General features: G+C 50.6%; 1 protein-coding gene across 1 annotated transcript in view; it reads left to right on the top strand.

Annotated features, from left to right (window-relative positions):
- Positions 1-16,703, top strand: part of MELK (maternal embryonic leucine zipper kinase) — a 281,942-nt gene that overhangs the window by 26,271 nt on the left and 238,968 nt on the right. Inside the window, exon 2 of the mRNA XM_078676533.1 lies at positions 7,861-7,961. Coding sequence (XP_078532659.1) covers positions 7,898-7,961 — 64 coding nt within the window. The 5' untranslated portion in view covers positions 7,861-7,897. The remainder of the gene's footprint in view (positions 1-7,860; positions 7,962-16,703) is intronic.

Raw genomic sequence — 16,703 nt, 5'->3', positions numbered from 1 at the left:
ACATGACCGTATTAAAGTCCCCCCCCCCCCCCCCCCCAATCAGTGCTGCGTCCCCCAGTGCTTGTATAGAATGCCACACGTGCTGGTAGAAGGCAGGGCCATCTACATTTGGCCCGTATACATTAACAATGATGACTTTTATTAAATGGCTGTCCCAAGGCAAGAACATAGCGCCCTTCAGTGTCCCTCACTACCTTTAAGGTCTTCCAGGGAGTGCCCCTTCTGATTAGCGTAGCGACACCACACGAGTAGGTGGAATAGCACGAAGCAAGCACTTCACTCCATTTGTTTGTTTTGAGCCTAGCGCAGGACCCATCCTGCAAGTGCTTCTCCTGAAGTAGGCACATCGCCGCTGAGTGTCTGGCCAGGTGGGAATGCACTATTCGCATTTCCTATGGTCATTAAGACCGCGCACATTCCATTTAAGACACGTCAATATGGACATAGAAGTTGGGGGTGGTAAATGTTGCTCTCCGCAGTCTGTATTTTCCCGCAGGAAGCTCTTGGTGATTCTCTACGTGTTACCTCCCCTGACTATACAAAGCCTGCCGGGCGCGCTGAGACCCGTCTAGTTCTAGTAATGCTACATACACAGATAAAAGCACATTGCAATGAACAACAAACAATGAAAAACATTCTCTCACCCCCCCACCCACTCCAACCCCCCAATCAGGTTGAGTTCCAAAGTCATCCACCCCAACAAATACCCGTTAACCAAAAGATCTCCCAACCGAGAGCCTAGGGGAATCCTCGCCGGCGCGCCCGTGCCCCCGCTGGGAACTGCCCTGTCATTGAAATAACAGGGTGGCTGAGCAGTGATCTGGTTAGGCGATGGTGGGATTACATATGTACAATGTATGTATGGTGATCAGGTGTCCCATACGATATAATTCGGTTACATAGTCAAACATGCAGTCATTGCACATTTTACTCAATATCACTTAGCTGGCCCTGTGAGGAAGTCTCTGGTTCATGTGCAGCATTTTTCATCTTCTTGGCATGCTGCTTAGCAAATTTCACGGCCTCTCCAACCGCAGTGAAAAATATCAGTTTTCCATTTGTTGGTACTCGTAGGTTCGCAGGATATAACATCGCATATTTCGTACCAACTTGCTGAAACATCTTAGCAGGAATGAATTCCCTGCGAACTGCCTGGACTACCTGCATGAAGTCTGGATCGAACGCTATAGGGTTATTTTGGTATTGGAGCGCACGCTTTTCCCTCACTAGTCGTAAAACTGTGTCTGTAATTGAGTAGTCTGGGCAATATGGCCCTGGGAGTGGCACCCGGTGGTGGCCGCGGGCCAAGTGTGCGAAGGGCATGCTCCATGAGGAACATGGGTGATAGTTCTGCACCAAAGAGATCGCGCAGAAGGCCTTCCACGTATTTTTCCATATTCGGAATATTTGTAGATTCGGGTATACCCGTCCGGCGTATGTTGCATCTGGACCTCGCTTCCAAATCCTCATTCTGTAGTTTTATCACCTCAAGTACTTGTCCATGCGCAGCAGCTGTTCACGCGTTTCCGTTTGATTGTCATCGTGGTCCGAAACTCTCATCTCCAGAGTGTCCAGTCTGTTCTCATTTTCATCCACTTTGTGCGATACCTTGTCCATTCGCGCCACCAGGGAGGCCAGCTCCAAGTCAATATCTTTCTAACTAACTTTAACATCTTTCATCATTGTTTTGATGTCTTCATCTGGTTGCAACTCCCACTTAGTCCCACCTGCGACGCCATATCTCTATCAGTTTGCCTCGTGCTACGTTAATCAAAATTCAGTTTGGGTTGTTTATTATCTGGTTTCCCCGTGGTACTTTGGTTCCTAAGAGCCCTGGCGTTCCCAGAGTGCTGCACCTTCCGTTTATTGCTGTACACCCCCTTCGAACAGGAACAGGCTAGTCCCTAAGACGCCCAAGCCGGCAGGACAGTTACTGTAGACTACAGCCAAGCACCTGCACCCTGGCTATACATATCCCAAATTTACACCACAGGTGGCCAGGGCAATCTGTCTCCCACCGATGGTATCGTGCGCTAGGGGGGTTCTTGAGTGTGTCCAACCACCGCTTCAGACACGGCTCCTGGCCCTACACAAAGGTTACTGTCTAAAGCCTATTGTTGTATCCTCTGGGCCACCGCAGGTCTTCACTATCTCCCGGGATCAGCAAACCGCACTCCAAATCATGTGAAGCATTCTACAGTGCAAATGCCCAGAGATAAAAAAACCCAGCTGCACTCCCCAATCATCAGTGACAGTGCGTTATGTGTAGAATATGTCTCCAAGTCGCCAGTGCGAGCTCTCCCATGGGTGCACTGGGTTTACTATTTCTGCGCTGCTCACTATGAATGTTGCGGGCCCTTAACTGCCAGTTCCGTAGTCCTCTGATTGCCACTGCGCCCTCCAGAGCATCCGAGGCTGCCCACCTCTGAACGCTCACAAGCCGGGTACTCGTCTGCCCAACAGTAGCCCGCAGAGTGCTCCAGGGATCCACCGCAGCTCTTAGTCGCTCTCCTCTCGCTGCTCAGGGAATGTCGTCTTGAAGGCCGCGCGGTGGCTCCCACAGTCTGCCTCTTCCGTCGTCTCTCCGTAGGGCCTGCGTCCATGCCAGAAGCCGTGGTGTTGCGCACACTCCTCCCGGGCAGTCACCCCATTCGGGCCACCAGGCGCCTTCAGCATGGCTCACTTCAGAGCTAAAATTATCGGCGGTCCTCACAGGTTGATTGTTGCAGCGTCGCTATTAAACTGCTCGCGCCGCCATTTCTAACGATGCACAGAAGTAGCGGGTTCACTGATGCAGCGGGGCTCTCACCTCCATCAGCGGTCTTCTGCCTCACAAAAGAGCACTGGTCGCCACCGCCATGTTCTGTGTAGATCGGGCCGCCCTCTCTCCGGTATCACCACCTCTGTTCTGCTGCCCATACACAGAAAAATCAGGCATGATTTTGTTCCTTATTTCCTCCGATTTGGCGTTCTGGCTTTGTGGACCCACTTCGTGCCAATTTTATGCTGGATTTTGAACGGATATTGTGCTCGGCCGGCCGGCAGAGCCGACGGATTATGCGACCATCTTGCTGCTCGGCTCGGCCACGCCCCCCTCCATCGCAGTTTTCAGTCACTTTTGGCAACTGATTAATAACGAAATCAAGGTTACTCCCGATTAGAATATACAGTTTCAGAAGACAAATGGGTTTTATTGCATATCGCCTTGCGACCGGGGCTATGTTAATATGACGGGGGGGTCTTTGCAGCAAGGATGGCGGGCGGATCGCCCCCGCCAGGCCGGCGGTGGCTACCGCCAGGCCGGCGGTGGCTACCGCCAGCCTGGCGGGGGCGATCCGCCCGCCATCCTAATGAGCCCATGAGTATTTATAAAAATATGTAATTATTATAGAATACTCCCTAGTGCGTTCAAGTATCTCCTACACGGAGATAAACACAATACTTTAGCAAGAAATGCAGTAAATTGAGCGAAATGCAGAGGGCCGGGGGGAGCAAACCATACATTAAGAAAGTGGTATAAGAACCACAACTCGATTCAGGACGATGTCGAGAGGACGTAGAATTGCTGGAGAACCACCCAAGGTAAGTAGATGGGGACCCCAGGGAGAGAGTGCAGTGTGTAAACACGACCGCGTGCTCCGTGCAAGTTGATGTTTGATTTTTAAAGATTAAGGACCCTTCCCAGTGGACCCTGGGGGAACCCCTTGGAAGACAGAAGGTTGGAGCGCCACCCCACCCAAGGATACCCTAGTACCCACATTACCCACACCAGTGAAGCCATGTGCATGCATGCATGCAAGTGAAGTGGTGTCGGAAACCGCTATTGAACCCAATGAAAGACTTTAAATGTGGATTCTTGAAGAGGAGGACCTGAAAACAGAGGGGACAGAGCCTGTGTCCACCAGGAGTGACCAGGAGACTTGAAAGACGAATGCCCTCCAACTTTGGGTGCTTCAGGGAAGGTGACAATGACCTTGACTATGCAGCTGTGAAGACCAGGTGATGCTGAGGAAGACCAGGACCCGGGTACTAGCTGTCCGACGAAGGATGTTTAGTGCTGAGGGGTCGGTGTCCAGCGGGAGCACCAATGACCCGTGGCAAATGCAACCCACACAGGAAGTTGAGAAGGAGTAAAGTGGGGCCCAGCAAGTTCCAGGGTACTCGCCAAAAACATTGGAGTCAGGGCAGGCCCGAGCAATCGGGGGAGCCCAAAAGTAATACATGCGACCCTCAAGTGGACCCACAGGCCGGAGGCACAGGAGTCACAAGAGGATGACAAGCAGCTCAGTAAAAGATGCAGGCCACAATGCACACGATGTGGTGTGGCTGAAGATTCTGGTCACTGGATTTGGTCGAGGTTGGGGCTACTTGGATCCCAAAGATCTTGCAAAGAAGCCCACAAGCCTTTGCAACTGCAAGTTGGACGCAGTGCACAGGGGTTCAGTTATTACAACCCCCACGAGGGATACTGGCCTCAAACTTGGTGAGAGGGCAGGTTGGCCTCGGCAGCTATGGAAAATCACCACCTGTGTTGCAGATCCCACAGAGTCCGGAGAAGCTCAGGCTCTGCAGACCGGTCGACTTAGTTGCGGTTCTTGCAAATGCAGGGGAGTGACTTCTTCACTCCAAGGGAGAATACTTCAAGTGTCTTTGGTGCTTCACAGGCCTTGGAAGTTTCCTGTATTACGCACAGGCACAGACGATGCAGCAGACTGGAAGGGAGAAGTCCAGAGTGCCCAAGACAGAAGAAGTGCAATGCTGAATCTTTTCCCATGACAAATGTAGGGACCTACACCTAGGGGAGGGTCTGGACAGGAGGGAGGGTACTCCCATGTCCTTTGTCCAGTTTTGCGCCACAGCGGGAGCCAACGGCTCTCAGGACTGACTTGAACTGGACTATGCACAGGGACAACAAATATGCCCCTGATGCAGACTTTCTGGCCCTGGCAAGCGCATGCACCCTGTCTCAATACACTAAATCCTGTCTGGGAAGTGGTCACACCTCCCTGTGACAGGATGCCTATTGTTCCACCTTCCTCTGCTCAAGCTTGGCTCCGCAGCAGGAGGGCAGGTATGAGTCTTTAGTCGGCAGCACCCATTTGTGCGGTCTGGGGCTAGAAGGTTGGCACCGGAAACACTGAGTACCTAACGGAGGGCTCTTCCAGTGCTTGGAATCCTACCTCTCATACAGTTTACGTTGTGGGGGTATGATTCCAACATGTTTGATGCCAAACATAAGATTCGTTGCAGCTGTTTTAAAGATGCTCATCGCCTAATTACGCGGTGCCTCTCTATATAGTAAATGGCTGCTTCACTGAAAACCCGGGAGAATGGACTCCGTAGGCTGCAGGTGTGACCTGCCCATGCAGGGACACCATCTCACTTACAACTAAGCACCCTGCCTTCAGGATTGTAAAGGCCTGCTTTAGGGGTAACGTATAGGTTTTAAGTGCAGTGACCCTTAGATATAGTTGACCTATATCTTTAGTAAGTGGCGCATGCTACAACTTAAACAGGCGGCAACGGCCGGCCTGTAGTTCCATTTTGCATGGTTTCTCATGGCGGGCATAATGCATGCTTCAGTTCTTGGGAGGCCTATGTCCTGGGTACATTTGTACCATATACTAGGAACTGATAAGGGTATCCGAATATCCAAACTGGGATCGTACATAGGTACTAACGCAACAGTTTTGGGAGAAAGCAGATAGACTGAGGTCCTGATTAGCAGGATCCCAGTTAGACTAGTCAAAAAACAGCATAGCACCAGGCAAAAAGTGGTGGTAACCATGCAGAAGGATCCTACTTTCCTAAAAGGAGCAAGACTTGAATGTCCATGGATTCACACTGAGGTCATGAAGACCGCTATCCTTTTGGGAGCAGAGGAAAAAGGCATGTGCCCCAAGACTATAGAACCGCTGCCACCACAGGTATGTCTGTTACAGCCTTATTCACTGGAATGGTACTAACTTCCCCTCTCCTATAACTTAAATTGTGTACCTCCAGTGGGGCACCCTAAAAAAGTGGATGTTGGGGGTCTGCTTTTGACATGAACTTCTGGCATTGAAAAACGTACTGAGTCAGCCGAATAAGAAAATGATTAGCAAAATGGCACACTGCTAGTCTTTCAGCCCTTCCGGTTTCGATAATATGACCCAATTACATTTTACTCAGGTAATTAAAAAGTCCTCGATCACACGTTTGTCAATCAAGTCAGTAAAGTATCATTCATTAGACTGAGACTTGGCTTTCTTATAAAGTGTGCCCTTGTCCTGCAATTGGGTAAACCCTCAAGTACAACAAAGCAGTGGAATGCCGTCATTTGACTAGGCCACGAACCAGCTTGTCACTTGGCTATGATTCAGCTATTTGGAAAATGTGCACTTTTTTTACGTGACTGAATCTAGCAATCAATAGCAGACAAGGGGCCAGCTAACTTTTAATTGTAACATGCCACGTTGCACCAGTTTGAGCTAAAAACAATTTCGTTGATTTGAAACTCAACTGAAGCATTCATCAAACAAATACAAAAAAGATCAAATGTTTTAATTTAACATATATAATATAGCCATTTTAATGGGATAGGTGGAGCTCTTCTAAATTCAGTTTAGGACACACATTGTCCTCACTGTATTTTGTTTGATGTACTAGTAGAGCTCCCAAAAATCTATCTGAGGATACCAACGCTTTTTTGGGCCTCCAATTTAAAATTACTCCACAGTTGCAGAATGTTTTAAGATTTTCAAATTGTACGTTGTCCTTCTTTATTTAGATATACTTTATTAACCTGTTAATAATTAATTTTCTAGGCAGTCATTGCACGCTGATTGGGGTGGGGGGGGGGGGTGTCAGTGGTCCACAGGTTAAGAACCACAGACTGTTAGCCCCCCTTGGAAACGCCGCTTAGCAATGTAGCACACTGATAACTTGTTGAAGAATCTGTCATAGTCTAGTGATTATGACAGTAGGGAAGATGGAAAGGTAACTCCTGAAAGGTTTACCCCCAGACTAGAGCCCGTTGGGGGCATAGTAATTGCGTGGCATTACAGATTTGTGTCCTAAAGTCTTGATGCCAAACGTGTCCTCTTAATCTTCAGAGCGACGCTTCGCAATCTCCTTGTTAGCTGCTGACTAATACAATAAAAGAAGTCTATAGGCTTCTGTTCACCTAGACCACATCTAGGGTTATTTGACAACTTGCGATAAAGATTAATACCTGAGCAAGGTAGTCTTAACTAAAAAGAATTGTTGTCTAAAGTCCGGGTGAACTGTCAATTCTGTATTTTAATACTATGTTATGAATTACTGTGTTCAGGAGGTTTATTTTGTCGTGTTATCCATAGAATGATCAGATGCTAAATATTGTAACTCTTCAGGTGTTTTGGGCAATTTCCTGAGGAAATGATGCTCCATTGTGTGCTGTGCTGCACATTTTATAAGCTCTACCTTATTTGCCAACCTATTGGGCAAATCTACTTAGCTGTGTCCTCCTAGCTTCTTGCAGTCAAATCACTACTTGCTAAGTTTGTATAGTAGATGTTAAGGCTGCGCTCTGTTAATGATAGCTATTTTTGAGGGGTAAGGCAACTCAGGCTTTTAGAAATGTATTATTTGTCCTACATTTAAGTTGCTTGGTTACGTCTTGCTTGGTCAGCACTGAATTTGTAACAAGATTCCATTGATATTAGTCATTACAGTAAATGGAAGGACTTCTTTCCCAAATGAGCCACTTCACAATGCATGCTCAAGTAGCAGGAAATTGCTGGCTGCTTTCTACAGCCAATCACGGTGTAAAAGTGCCATGTGTAGTAAAATTCTACTTTCTTAACTCCTACAAAACTACTTGCTTCATTTCATACACAGGCATTCCATCACGGACAATCCCTCTGTGGTAACTAACATGGCCGTGGATGACTATGATGAACTTCTCAAGTATTATGACCTGCACGAAACGATTGGAACGGGTAAGTGTGGTGTCCTGTTTAATTTTTCCTCTGGTGAGCGACCCATGGCCTATCTACTTATTTGAAATAAAAAAATACTATATATATATATCATCCATAGGAAATTAGTCCCAAAAATACAGTTTTGGAGAAAAAAAAATCAGTGCTAAAACATAAGATCACTTTGGGGGTGGGGGTGACAGTTTCGTTTTCTACTACTTTACATCAAATAGTCTAAAACTGTATTTTAAATCTGTATGTGAGCAGAGGGATTATACACAACATCCTCTGTCACCAGAGCCGAAAGGAAACCGGAAAATGGTGGACAAATGTCCACCGCCTCTCTAGTCTGTTCGACCAGAGGGAGATAGGGGATTACCTATGACAGTCATGTGAACACTCACCATCTCCTTTGACTGTTTCAGGTCAGTGCAAACGCACTCGCTCCCTGAACAGCTAAATCTATGTCACCACTTAGTAGAAAATGTTGGGTTGCTGGAAGAACAGGTGTTCCCCTGAGGCGGAGCGAGTGTGTTATACAGCATAGACTGTAGAGTGGTTATCTACACGAAATTTAGACTTTCCTCGTGTGGAGTCTGATTACCACCAGACAATGAGAAAAAAGACGTTGTTGTCTAGAATGTCCCTCGGAGCAAACCAGTTACGGAGAGTTGCTTACCAACAATTCAGGTTCTCTCCCGCTTCAAGTATAACGTTTCTGTTCATGTTTTAATCTCTTCTGATTCTCTCCATGGTACATGGGTGATTAAAATTGGATAAAACCAGGTCAACTGGAATTTTATATCGAGACTGATTATGGTAAGCAACAAGAAAATGAACTATGCATGTGGTTTGCTTTTTTTAACACTTTCTGGAGAAGAAATTCACATTTGTGTCGTTTTAAAACATGAATACAGCTTTCATCACCTGATAGGTTTCTAGTTAGTCTTTGACTTGGGTATGCTTGACTCAACGTGTTGTGCTTTTTAGGTCTCGACTGCAGAGCATTGCTTTAGCAATGCTTGTTTGTCGAGATTATAGTGAGGCTGTTGCAAAGTCATCCTGTGCCCTGGGCATCCCCCAGCTTTTTGCTGACTGGAACTGGTGGTAACTGACTGACTGACCCTGGGCTCTTTAACCAGGCCCAGGGCCAGTGCCAAGCTAAAAGGAACACATTAGAATGCAGTTAAGACACCAACATACACTAGGGTACACTACGGTATGGTGGGGTACCCCAGTAATTGGCATGACCTACCCCATACGCCCCTAGTATGTAATAGGGCAGGGGATTGAAACTACCTAGAAGTCTGCAGTATCCTGGGGCATGGCAGTTTAGAGGCCAGCAGATTTTCTGCACTAGCATGTGTGCAGGGCTGAAGCCTGAGGTCAGTTTAAAAGCGGCACTGGTGGCCAGGACCGCTTTCAAACCTTAAATTGTGCCCAAACTCGACTTTGGGGGTAGGGGGCCTTGAAAAGGAAAAATCTACCATGTTTTTTCATATTAGGGACTCCCAGGGTCACCCCTAGGTATCCCAGGGGTGCGGGGGTCAGTTATCTATAAGGTATGTCCTTATAAAATGAGTTTTTATATGCCTGGGTAAAGAGAAATTTTACATTTCACTCCCCATATTGTGTTAGAGCTGCTCAGATTCGACTTTGATGCTAGAAGAATTGGGTACGGGTAATATGCATGATTTCTGCAGATTCAGTACCCCTGAAGGCTCCCCTACTTGCACAAGGGGTGGGGGTCCTGTAGAAATTAGGGAAATACTTATTAAATATGGTTTTATAAGCCCTGGTTCTTGAAAAGTGGCCCAAGTCATTTTCCCCATTGCAAACCCCATGGCCCGTAGGTTAACATGGTAGGAAGTTATTGATAAAATAAATATTGATCGGAGAGGAGTAGCCGGACCATTCAATGACTTCCCAGAATGGTAGTAGTAAATCAACAATATTATATTGTTGAATTTCTCCTAAAGTGTACATACAAGAAGTTATGAGACTTTCTTGTTGGTTAGTCCAAATTCAGGCTTTCAGTGGTCTGCCCTGATTGGTCATAGTTAAGTGGATCAGCCAGGCTGCTGGGAGGGTAGTGTGCTGGTCTATAGGAATGCCAGGCCAGGTGGTGGCGTCATAAACTATGCTCTTCAAAGGCAGAGGAGATCTGGGTTTCAGTCCACTCTGACAGTCTTGACCCAGAGTCAGGGCTAGGCTTAAGGAAGGGGTGTGCAGATGGTAGGGGGAGAGTCCATGGAAATAAGCCATCCAAGGGGGTGTGTTTAGCCAGCTCTTACCTCCTTGCTGGAAAATCAGCCATTATGGATTTGGAAGAATGACACCTTCTGGGACAAACTAATGCCACACTCTAAAGGATGTGGTCATAACTATGAGGAGTTGCCCTGCTCTCATTGGTCAGCAGTGACCTGGTGCTTGACCCAGAGAATTTTGAATAAGTATCTGAGAGGGGCAGAGCCCTCCAGATCTGCTGCTTCAAACTTACTGAAGCAAGAAGTGCCCTGCTGAAAAAGATTTTTCTGTGCAAGGAACTCTAAGGCCTGACCTCTGAAGACTGCACCAAGTAAAACTGCAGCCCTGTGGATTACCTTGCTGCCAAAGGACTTAAGAGTTGAACTCCCGGCAAGCTACAAGTTAACAGAGCTCACCTGGACAGCCCCACAAAGAATTCAAAGCCTGGAGCACCAGTGGATTTGGAAGGGTTTTGTTCAAGTGGATTGCGGAATTGAAGTTTCACACTTTCAAGGACCCTCTTGGAGATTCCAGAACCTTGGATTGTGTGTTGGATACTTTGGGACCCGCAAGCAGAACGCCAGGAAGGTGTTCTAACTGGACCCCGCTTGCTGAAGGAGGCGACCCACTACAGTGGTGAGAAAATTCTTCAGAACAATTTATAAAGGTGTGCCCCTGACAGAGAAAACGAAATGACTTAAAGGGGCCCTGTTGGTTTCTAAGCACTAGAAAGTGACATATCTTTAAAAACTCATATATCTGGTTCCCTACAGTGGATTTTTTTCATTTTGGTGTCATTTAAAAGATAAAAAATATTACCTATTTTTATAAATTGGTGTTGGATTTCTATTTTGTGCTGTCTTAATTAATTATTTACTGAAATGGTGTTTTTAAATGCTTTACATACCTGTCTTTGAAGTTAAGCCTGTCTGCACGCAGCCACGTTACCAAGTGTTGAGCAGAGGAATAACTTTCTAAGACCTATGCTGGGTCCTATCATGTGTTAGGGGCAAATGTAGGTCTGGCAATAAGGCCACTATCAATAACCCACTTTCCAACAGGCTTTCAAAAGTCTACCCAAACTGCTGCGGGTTAGGTACAGTTCATGTGAGAGAGGCGTGTGCACAACGCACACCACCATTTGTCTGAGCCTCGGAATCAGACTTCAAAGGAATGCGCTCCCCCGCCCCGGAAATGCTGAGAGCTTGTTTTTTTATGCATCCATTTCGTGGGGAAGCCGTGTTTTGATCGGCGTTCTCTGCACCTTCCTCGTTTTTTTTTTCTGGACAAAAGTGAAAGCCTACCGTGCTTGTTTATAGTAGCCTTGCTCCTCAAATGCTGTTGCGCCATCTCTCTAGGGCCACTCAGCTTGAAAACACTCGACTTGCTAGTTGTAATGATACATCCGCTATGCTTTCCCTCTAGACACGTTGATCCCTCGCAGACTGTGCTGACTCAGCCCCTCCTGATTCTGAAACTGACCAACGCAGTCACCACGCAGTCTCTCCAGAGTGATACCACCGCCCAGCACCAATTCCCCAGTAGGGCTGAGCCAGTTGCCGTTTCAGTGCCCATATACCTCACCGACGCGGAACAAGTTGCAGAGTTTTGTCGCACTCCCCTCCAATCCTCACTACCGCGTTTTTATTCATCCCATGCTTGTTTTTTTTAATTATTCCTTTGCGGCCTGGTCGCACGGCCAATGCTTGTTTGTAAAGTCTGCACTGTATAGAAAGGCTGATTAGTTGGTGGTTTACTTAATATAGATATATTTCTAGCAGTTTGACTCCATCATAACTCATGCCAGCACAACTCTCGGCAACAAGCACTTGCACGCACATTAGGTTTAGTTTTACCTGTCCCTCTCTCCATAACACGCATTAACAAAGCAATATCTGTCCTGGCATTTTGAAAGAGAGTTGGCTGAGCATGTACAATAGTGTGCATGTTACCTGTGTTCATTTGCATGTTTCTGGCTTCTCAGAGTATGCTTACTATTAAGTGTATTCAAAATTATTTACACAAGTGCCACGCTACCTCAAACCTATTGACTGCAACATTATGCCAGGGGTTACCACCTTGAAGCAGAGGAAAGGATTATTTCAGAATGGGCGATGGATTACCAGCCATTGTTCAGGGGGCAACATTATACTGTGGGCATCCATGGCACGCCTGCTATAGCCAGAATTAACATCATTTTGCAGTAGATGCCTACAGTATGGTAAGATTCCCACAATAATTCCAGGTCTGTTATTATGACAAGGTCCTCATTATGAAGTGGAAGCCCACACTGTGACATGAGTTGCCACTATATCTAGAGGACCACCATTATCCCATGGATGCTCACAATATGTTAGGAGTGAGCAGCTTTGTCAGGACTGGCATTATGCCACACGTAATCCATGGGTTGGCGTGGATGTGCATAAGATGCCGAGGATTGCCAGAGCTAGCATTGAAAAAATTAATGCCCACAGTACATCAATAATTACCACCATTCTAGCTCAAGTTGAAAAGACATGCCACTATTCTGCTACAGACAACATTGTACATGGGGTAGGCATCATTTCATGGATGCCCACAGGTTGCAAAGAATTGCCATCTCTGTGCCAGGGCCATCATTACAGTGGGAGTAGGTAGAGGACATCATGCCATGGATGCCACAAGTTTGCTAAGAATTACTATCCAAGGGAAAGCATTTGATCTGAGTGGGCACACTGACATACCCACTCCCATTCACTCATGGACACCTATGAGGGCACACACAAACATGTATGTAGCGTTGATTCATTTTGTTTATGCTAATATTCAACTGTTATCCTGGCTCCTGCTACTGTCCTGACCCCTTTTCTGGGCTTCTTCTCCACTCCTGCACATGGCTGGAGTGCTGATACTGTAGGAGAGATTCCTGATCATCACTCCCTGGAGAAGGGAGTAGTTGACAAGTGGCCTGCTGGTCCTGGTATCAGTGGGGGATTGATGGAAGTGCCACGCATGGGGGCCTTAAGGGTTGGGCATCTCCTGTGGCAACATTTCTTTAAACATCTGTCCAGTTGTATTATCTTTGAACTCGTGCCAACCTCACTCTACCGCCCTCCCTCTACCACCCTCACTCTACCACTCTACCGCCCTCACTCTACCGCCCTCACTCTACCACCTTCACTCTACCACCTTCACTCTACTGCCCTCACTCTACCACCTTCACTCTACCGCCCTCACTCTACCACTCTACCGCCCCCATGCCCTCACTCTACCGCCCTCACTCTACCACTTTACTGCCCTCACTCTCCCGCCCTCACTCTCCCGCCCTCACTCTCCCCGCCCTCACTCTCCCGCCCTCACTTTCCCGCCCTCACTCTACCGCCCTAATGCCCTCACTCTCCCGCCCTCACTCTCCCGCCCTCATGCCCTCACTCTACCGCCCTCACTCTCCCGCCCTCATGCCCTCACTCTACCGCCCTCATGCCCTCACTCTACCGCCCTCACTCTACCGCCCTACCGCCCTCACTCTACCACTCTACCGCCCTCACTCTACCACTCTACCGCCCTCAATATACCACTCTACTGCCCTCACTCTACTGCCCTCACTCTACTGCCCTCACTCTACTGCCCTCACTCTACTGCCCTCACTCTACCACTCTACCGCCCTCATGCCCTCAATATACCACTCTACTGCCCTCACTCTACTGCCCTCACTCTACTGCCCTCACTCTACTGCCCTCACTCTACTGCCCTCACTCTACTGCCCTCACTCTACTGCCCTCACTCTACTGCCCTCACTCTACTGCCCTCACTCTACTGCCCTCACTCTCCCGCCCTCACTCTCCCGCCCTCACTCTCCCGCCCTCACTCTCCCGCCCTCACTCTCCCGCCCTCACTCTCCCGCCCTCACTCTCCCGCCCTCACTCTCCCGCCCTCACTCTCCCGCCCTCACTCTCCCGCCCTCACTCTCCCGCCCTCACTCTCCCGCCCTCACTCTCCCGCCCTCACTCTCCCGCCCTCACTCTCCCGCCCTCACTCTCCCGCCCTCACTCTCCCACTTTACTGCCCTCACTCTACCGCCCTCACTCTACCACCCTCATGCCCTCACTCTCCCGCCCTCACTCTCCCACCCTCACTCTCCCGCCCTCACTCTCCCGCCCTCACTCTCCCGCCCTCACTCTCCCGCCCTCACTCTCCCGCCCTCACTCTCCCGCCCTCATGCCCTCACTCTACCGCCCTCACTCTACCGCCCTCATGCCCTCACTCTACCGCCCTCACTCTACCGCCCTCATGCCCTCACTCTACCGCCCTCATGCCCTCACTCTACCGCCCTCACGCCCTCACTCTACCGCCCTCACGCCTTCATGCCCTCACTCTACCGCCCTCATGCCCTCAATATACCCTCCTCACTCTACTGCCCTCACTCTACTGCCCTCACTCTACTGCCCTCACTCTACTGCCCTCACTCTACTGCCCTCACTCTACTGCCCTCACTCTACTGCCCTCACTCTACTGCCCTCACTCTACTGCCCTCACTCTACTGCCCTCACTCTACTGCCCTCACTCTACTGCCCTCACTCTACTGCCCTCACTCTACTGCCCTCACTCTACTGCCCTCACTCTACTGCCCTCACTCTACTGCCCTCACTCTCCCGCCCTCACTCTCCCGCCCTCACTCTCCCGCCCTCACTCTCCCGCCCTCACTCTCCCGCCCTCACTCTCCCGCCCTCACTCTCCCGCCCTCACTCTCCCGCCCTCACTCTCCCGCCCTCACTCTCCCGCCCTCACTCTCCCGCCCTCACTCTCCCGCCCTCACTCTCCCGCCCTCACTCTCCCGCCCTCACTCTCCCGCCCTCACTCTCCCGCCCTCACTCTCCCGCCCTCACTCTCCCGCCCTCACTCTCCCGCCCTCACTCTCCCGCCCTCACTCTCCCGCCCTCACTCTCCCGCCCTCACTCTCCCGCCCTCACTCTCCCGCCCTCATGCCCTCACTCTCCCGCCCTCACTCTCCCGCCCTCACTCTCCCGCCCTCACTCTCTCACTCTCCCGCCCTCACTCTCCCGCCCTCACTCTCCCGCCCTCACTCTCCCGCCCTCATGCCCTCACTCTCCCGCCCTCACTCTCCCGCCCTCACTCTCCCGCCCTCACTCTCCCGCCCTCACTCTCCCGCCCTCACTCTCCCGCCCTCACTCTCCCGCCCTCATGCCCTCACTCTACCGCCCTCACGCCCTCACTCTACCGCCCTCACGCCTTCATGCCCTCACTCTACCGCCCTCACGCCCTCACTCTACCGCCCTCACGCCTTCATGCCCTCACTCTACCGCCCTCATGCCCTCACTCTACCGCCCTCATGCCCTCACTCTACCGCCCTCATGCCCTCACTCTACCGCCCTCATGCCCTCACTCTACCGCCCTCATGCCCTCACTCTACCGCCCTCATGCCCTCACTCTACCGCCCTCACTCTACCGTCCTCATGCCCTCACTCTACCACTCTACCGCCCTCATGCCCTCACTTTACCGCCCTCACTCTCCCGCCCTCACTCTCCCGCCCTCACTCTCCCGCCCTCACTCTCCCGCCCTCACTCTCCCGCCCCATGCCCTCACTCTCCCCATGCCCTCACTCTACCGCCCTCACTCTACCACTTTACTGCCCTCACTCTACCGCCCTCACTCTCCCGCCCTCACTCTCCCGCCCTCATGCCCTCACTCTCCCGCCCTCACTCTCCCGCCCTCACTCTCCCGCCCTCACTCTCCCGCCCTCACTCTCCCGCCCTCACTCTCCCGCCCTCACTCTCCCGCCCTCATGCCCTCACTCTACCGCCCTCACTCTACCGCCCTCATGCCCTCACTCTACCGCCCTCACGCCCTCACTCTACCGCCCTCACGCCTTCATGCCCTCACTCTCCCGCCCTCACTCTCCCACCCTCACTCTCCCGCCCTCACTCTCCCGCCCTCATGCCCTCACTCTACCGCCCTCACTCTACCGCCCTCATGCCCTCACTCTACCGCCCTCACTCTACCGCCCTCATGCCCTCACTCTACCGCCCTCATGCCCTCACTCTACCGCCCTCATGCCCTCACTCTACCGCCCTCATGCCCTCACTCTACCGCCCTCACGCCCTCACTCTACCGCCCTCACGCCTTCATGCCCTCACTCTACCGCCCTCATGCCCTCACTCTACCGCCCTCATGCCCTCACTCTACCGCCCTCATGCCCTCACTCTACCGCCCTCATGCCCTCACTCTACCGCCCTCATGCCCTCACTCTACCGCCCTCATGCCCTCACTCTACCGCCCTCTCGCCTCATGCCCTCACTCTACCGCCCTCATGCCCTCACTCTACCGCCCTCATGCCCTCACTCTACCGCCCTCATGCCCTCACTCTACCGCCCTCATGCCCTCACTCTACCGCCCTCATGCCCTCACTCTACCGCCCTCATGCCCTCACTCTACCGCCCTCATGCCCTCACTCTACCGCCCTCACTCTACCGTCCTCATGCCCTCACTCTACCACTCTACCGCCCCCATGCCCTCAC

Source organism: Lissotriton helveticus, chromosome 2_1 (assembly GCF_964261635.1).
Source record: "Lissotriton helveticus chromosome 2_1, aLisHel1.1, whole genome shotgun sequence".
Classification (NCBI taxonomy): domain Eukaryota; kingdom Metazoa; phylum Chordata; class Amphibia; order Caudata; family Salamandridae; genus Lissotriton; species Lissotriton helveticus.
This window is presented reverse-complemented; position numbering and strand designations above follow the sequence as displayed.